Source organism: Humulus lupulus, chromosome 5 (assembly GCF_963169125.1).
Source record: "Humulus lupulus chromosome 5, drHumLupu1.1, whole genome shotgun sequence".
NCBI lineage: Eukaryota > Viridiplantae > Streptophyta > Magnoliopsida > Rosales > Cannabaceae > Humulus > Humulus lupulus.
Window position 1 is genome coordinate 184,171,589 of NC_084797.1, and position 6,534 is coordinate 184,178,122.

Below are 6,534 nucleotides of genomic sequence, written 5' to 3' on the forward strand. Positions count from 1 at the left end.
CAAACCGTGTGGAAGAGAAAGAGGTGAGTTAAATGTTCTATTTTTTCTTCTTTCTTTCTTTCCTTCAGCTTCTAACCTTTTCTATAACTTCCACTAACTCTAAAAAGCAGATTATTGCTTATCCCTTTTTAAACACCAAAAGACCATTTTGCCCTCCCAAATGTAACCAAGCCTTTTAGTCATTCTAGGGGCATTTTGGTCATTTGTTCCCAATTCCTGCTAACTCCTCAAGTGTTCCTAATATTACCACTTAAATCTCATCATCTAATTAATCACAAAATATTTTCCTCGATGCCTAATTATCTCCAATATATTTTCTCAAGTTCCCAGAAATACCCTCAGGCTCCCTCGAGCTGGGTATAAACCTCCGTTGTGACTAATTTGTTAAACTGCTCACTAGGATCACCTCGAGCTACAAGCTGCAAATATATCTACATAATAATGTGGTCTCAACAATTTATCACAAATAATCACGTTTATGCCCTCAACGAGCCAAAATTACGAATATGCCCTTATAAGCTAAACATGGCCTATATGCATACTAATACTCGTAGTCATGCATTTCACATATTCATATAATCATATAAGCATGCTTATCACATAATCTATACATTAAACCATATAAATCACACATAAACCAATTATGCTCTCCCATCATACTAATCAAGGTCCTTAAGCCTTATTAGTGATTTTGAGTCGTTACATAAATTTTTAAAAAATATATATATAAATATGGTGCGGAATTAAAATTTTTTAATCTAATCTAATCTGCGCAAGTTCAGATATCCACACACTGGGGATTGGATTGGATTGGAATAGATTGGATCGTGCGGAATTATGGATTGGATTGGATCGGTTAAATCTTGAACACTCCTGCAAAGCTACAAGTTAATTTCACTTATATATATATATTTTCACTTTCCAAATTTCTCTATGAAACGAATTGCTCTTCGATCTCAAACGTCCATTTTCCAATAAGAAGTGTGAAAAAACCCCATATGGTTTAGAATTTAGATATTTTTCTACTCTCACCAACTCTAAATAAACTAATGGGTACGTCTAGGGTGCTCCCCTTAAAAATAGGCATACTGGTGCACTCCATTTTGTTTTTTGATCTCGGGATGATTTTTTGGCAAGTTTTTTTTATGATCATGTTTATTATAATTATTTAGAGCATTCTGTAAATTTTCGGGAAATTCCAAATAATTTACAGTGTCAAAAACAATGTTCAAATAGTCTGTCGCACGCATGACTATTTTTTCTTATGCGAGTGGAAGATAACCTATTTGAACCATATTTTTGATATTGTAAATTATTCGGAATTTCCTGAAAATTTACAGGATGCTCTAAATAACTATAATATATACGATCATAAAAAAAATTTACGCCAAAAATCATTCCAATACCAAAAACAAGAAAAGATTGCTCCAGTGTTCTAAAAAAACATAGGGTGCACTCTATAATTTTCCTAAACTATTTAATAAAAACTAAAGTTACGACGAAAAGACTTGTCATAAAAAAAAATTAGGACGAAAGACAACGACATAAAAAATATATCATTTTCATTGAAAATATAATAAGTAAAGAGAAATAATACTTAAGCTAGTTATCCCAAGCTTACTTTATATTTATTTAATTTTTAAAGCAAACCCTTTTTTTCTTTAAATAATAATAATAACATAATTTTCATATATGATTGTTTAGTGCACGTGATAATATATATATATATATATATTTATATAAATAAACTAGATTGGACGATGAAACTGTATTATATATGACTTCTATTTCTATGAGTACAATAAATTATATAAAAAAAATTAAATACAAAAAGCTCACAATTAAATTCGAAAAAAAAATTAAAAAGAGAAAAAACAGAGGTGGGCGGTTTCAAGACGGTGTCGTGTCGTCGGAGATCGGGGTTGTAGGGTGGTGAGGGTGGAGTTTTTGGGATTTTGGGGAGATGAGGTTTTTGAGGAGAATAGCTGGATTTCTAGGGTTTGTCAAGGAAGATGGCCATGAAGTTAAGGATGAAGAAGACGACGACGACGCTGCTAACAATACTTCTTCTCAAGCTCGGAATCGGACCCATTTCAAAGAAAGTGGGCTTCCACGAAAAGGGTTCAGTGTACCGGTCCAGGTCGCTGTCGACCGATCTCTGCCGGGCCCAATTCTCGCTCCTTCTGATTCTGGCGATGGTGGTGTTCAGGTTCTTATTGTTGCTTCTCTCACTCTCATCTTTTCTCTCCAACTGTTTTCGTTGACTTGTTGGTTCATTGTGATATTTTTTAGCTCATGTATTTACTTTGTTCAATTTTCCGGCTGGGACAAATTGATGAAGACCCGAAAGTTAGAAGTTTCATTGTTGCTTAAACTTGTTGAATCTGTAATTTGGGTTCCTTTTGATGAGTTAGAATCAGATCAGTTTTCATAGTGTTTAGTTATTTTTATTTGATGCTTTTGTATCTGTTGCTTGATATTTTTGCTCAAATTGATGTATAATTTGGATCATTATCATCAATTTAGTGTGGGATCAAGTTAACCGAATAACATCAATATATATATATGTTAATGTTTGTGTATTTATGAAAGATAAAATACAAAGACATGAGTGATCTATCACTGGTATTCCTTGTAGTGTTTGATCTCGTGAGGTCTAGTTTATCTTCCATGATGTTCGAGGGTTGGTTTTTTGTTCTTGTTCAGTAGATTTTTCTTTTGTAAAAAAAATAATAATAAAAGAACGAAAATTAGGGACTCTTTTCTTCCAAACAATGTACTGCCCTGTTTAGCTGGCTTTGAACTTCTATTTGCCAACAGTTCATTTATGGTTGAATTGGGAAGTAAGAAGTTTAATAAGTTGTAAACCCTTTTCATGGGAAACAATTGCAATTGGAATTTAATTTCATTTATAGGGGACTATTTGCTTCCTTTTGCACTTTAATTTACCCACTGGCCACTTCTAAATTCTAATTATTTCTTAAGTCTTTGTTCAGCATTGGTGCTCCTAGCAAACAAGGGGAAAAAGGAATGAAAATAGATTCTTATTGTTCGTTTCTCTCTGTTTTTCAATTTTATCGATCTGATCTAGTTCTGTTCTTTATCTTTTATCCTTTCTGGACCCTTTTAGTATATATTTCTTGTGGGTGGGGGGGGGGGCTCACTTTGCTTTTTATTTTTTTTGAAGAATAGATGTGAAGGGTACCTCTGAATTAAAATATTAAATCAAGTACATCAAAAGAAAATTAATATATTCCAATTTCATGCATACAGAATCCAAGCTCCGACCATTGTGATATATCTTACCTGAAATGTAGGATGAAATATTGAAGAGTTCAATTTAGGTGGCAATGTTTTTGCTTTAAGTAAAGGAGCTAGAAAGATTTACTGGGTTTTTTTTAGAAAACTTTCAAATTTGTATGCTCTTACTTTCTTCAGACCAATGACACACAGGTTATATCTAGGAGTATTTCTTTTGATCTTTATTTGTGGCTTAGTATTTTTTTTCACCACCTTGCTGATTCACATAGTCTCTGGGGTGATTTCTTCATCTCTAGCCAAGTGAACCTGCTTGCTATGTACATGAAACAAAAGAAGCATGACAATCGTTAAATGATGATTCCTTTTATGATTTGAATTTTGAGTATTAAAGAATGGTTATTTCATTATTTTGGTTTATTATGACCAACTTACCCAATATTTTTATGCATTAGAGCATAAACTGTGAGGCTTAGCCTTACTCTCTATTAGTTCATTAGTCTCTCAAATAAGTTTCCTCCAAGGTATGGATTTACTTAGCTAGTGTTGATGAAGTAACCATTCCATTTTCGTAAGGCTGTCCTTTCCCCCTTTTCTTCTTATTCAAATGATTTCTGATTGTAGAAATAACTTAGCTTTGCCTCTACTTCAAAGTAAATATATATATATATATATATACTTCCTCTCTCCCTAATTTCAGTATGATGTTCTTTGCATTTAAAATCATAAATTTAACTCATTAGGGAATCTTACTACTGGCTCTCAATCCATTATTTACTGTGGTTAGGATTAAACTTTTCCTCTATTAATCTTAAGTATTAATTACCGTATGCAATTGGATTTAGATGTTGATGTGACTCTTTTTTTTTTCTAGTGTTACTTATAAGAATTAGGACCAAACACTTGTGTGGGCGGCTGAGTTGAGGCAATACTAGGTTTTGCAAATTGTTTCTTTAAGGTAAGCAAATGGAGTATGTTTGAACTTCGAGGGTAGGTTCAATTTTGAAAACTCCGATATTTATTAGAGAAAATGAATGATCCTTCTGCGTACAGTGGAAATTTGAGTTCTATCGTCAGATGATTCATTTTCTTCTGCTGTGTTAGATTTATGGTATGTGGTCTGCCACCAAGTTTATTGTTCCAATTTTTATGTCCTTATCTCTGTGCCTTATCCTTTGGTCTGCATTTTTAGTGGCTGACTTGGAGTTAGTGACTACTGAGGTGATGATAGTTATTTCAGTCTTCCTTGAGCTTTAGTTGCGATGAGGAGTTAGATTGTCGTTGCAAGCATGGTCAACCAAAATTCTTACAACTCGTAACTCATAAGATGCCCACATGTATCAGGACATAGACGACCATTATTTGAGTCAACTTTTCCAAGACTTTTTAGCGTATACTTCCTTTTATTGAGTTTGATTAATTTTATGCTTCTTCTCACCCACTGGAAGCATGTTCCCTTTTGGATGTTAAGAGTTACAAAGGCTTCACATACTGTGTTTTTTCTCATCTTTATGTTTGTCATAAACATCCTATGACTGATTGACTTATATTATTTGCTTGCTTTCTTAATATTTTCTTATAGAAGGACTTCGAACTGGCGTTTTCTTTGTGAGAACTAAGTGGGTTCTAAGTAGTTTTACTATTATGGGAGAATGCTCGCAAGAGGAATGTTGTATTAAAATTATGTGCGAGTGAAAGTTTTAGAACCTGAATCTAGTGATTCAATTATGCAGTAGTTTCAGTTGCTGCATCTTTTCAATGTCTTTTCTGTAATTGTTATTGCCATATCCAATACTAAACTAAGGTGAAAGATTAATAGGATAGTGCTTACATGCTAATGAGGTGCACACTAAGCAGCTATAGCACCAGAAGTGATATGAAATGGTTATTCTTTGAACAAATTATATGTTTGTTTGATTGGGAAGTAAAGATGAGATAGTATTTACTCTTTTCTTTTGATTAAAAAATCGTTGTTAAATACATTCGTGCTGGTTTTTTTATTGCAAGTACATTTGAACATTGTCGTAAACTTTTTTTTTTTTTTTTTGTATTTTGGAGCATACTTGTGTACTTTATGCTGACTATATGTGGAGGGTTTGTAGTATATTTTTGCTAACAGAATGGACCACTATTTCCTGTTGTCTTCCAAATAGTCTTATTTATGAATGTTTCTTTGGTTTAACTTCAAATTCAAATTCAACCAACAATCAGTATTCTGCTAATAACACCTCTTTGCTTGATCTTAAACACTTATGTTCTGACAGTACCCACTAAATTACACAAAGTGAAGAGAGATACTATTGTTCTTTTATGGATTTGTTTTCTTCTTTCTCCAGGGTTACTTCTACCGTGATAATGGAGTTCAATATTGGTAATACTTTTTTATTTTCCTTTTGCTCTTTTGCATCCAGGGTCTCAAATGGTATGCAAAGCGATTAAGGATAGATGAAGATGGAGATGTAGCCGACGAGTTCATTGATGAAGTCACCCGGGAGTCATTGTCGATGAGCACAGAACACGACAGGAAGCCATTGCCAAGGTTCCAAGCAAAATATGGCACCAGACCTGCTAAAGTTCAGAAACAGGTCGTATTGCCTGATGGCAGACTCCAACAATACGTGGAGCACCAGGGTAGACTCCAATTGGTATGACAACAATTAATCCCATGACAAAAATGAAAAAAAAAAACAAAACAAAACAAAAAAAGTTTCCAGCATGATTGCCTGTCTCCAATTTTTCTTGGCAATGGTTCCATTGCCATGTGTTTGTCTCTGTTTTGTGCTGGTGTAACTTGCTCTTGCCCCAATATTTGTATTAAAAAACACATAACAGTGTTGATAAGCCTGTTTTCTGGGATTAGTAATTGATTCCTTTTGCTGATATTGGTTTGTACTCTCTTTGTAGCTGCTATTCTCTTGAATGCATGGATTGTATGTAACCCATTTCATTTATAGTTCACTGATATAGCCCATCGATTCTACTCTTCTGTTTATAAGGTTTTTTAAGCTGATTTTTTATTTTGGTTTGGTCATGGCCACTGGTTATTTGCTACTCAGTTAGTCACGACCATCAAATTTCAATTAAACCCAATGCATTTTTATATGGTTTGTTAATTTAACGATAGGAATACTAAAATTAACTAAAATAATGGCCTTATTTTTAGTTATGTGTAACGATAACATTAGTGTTATGATATTGTGGCAGAAAAATAATATTACAAAATTAAAGCATTATGCATTTATGGACATTAATGGTAAATATTCTTCATCTCAAAAA

At 33.3% G+C, this 6,534-nt stretch overlaps 1 protein-coding gene across 1 annotated transcript; it reads left to right on the top strand.

Annotated features, from left to right (window-relative positions):
* The first annotated feature begins 1,822 nt into the window (after nt 1-1,822).
* Nucleotides 1,823-6,138, top strand: LOC133777913 (uncharacterized). Its single transcript, XM_062217670.1, has 2 exons — nt 1,823-2,209; nt 5,670-6,138. Exons 1-2 carry the CDS (start codon nt 1,964-1,966, stop codon nt 5,907-5,909), a joined length of 486 nt encoding a protein of 161 aa, XP_062073654.1. The 5' UTR covers nt 1,823-1,963; the 3' UTR covers nt 5,910-6,138.
* The last annotated feature ends 396 nt before the right edge of the window (nt 6,139-6,534 follow it).

What these genes read in the sequence shown, in the direction of transcription:
- LOC133777913 (XM_062217670.1), top strand. Translation starts at nt 1,964, where the DNA reads ATGAGGTTTTTGAGGAGAATAGCTGGATTTCTAGGGTTTGTCAAGGAA. An exon ending in CTGGCGATGGTGGTGTTCAG is followed by an intron (nt 2,210 to 5,669) that starts GTTCTTATTGTT and finishes TTTTGCATCCAG; the next exon opens with GGTCTCAAATGGTATGCAAA.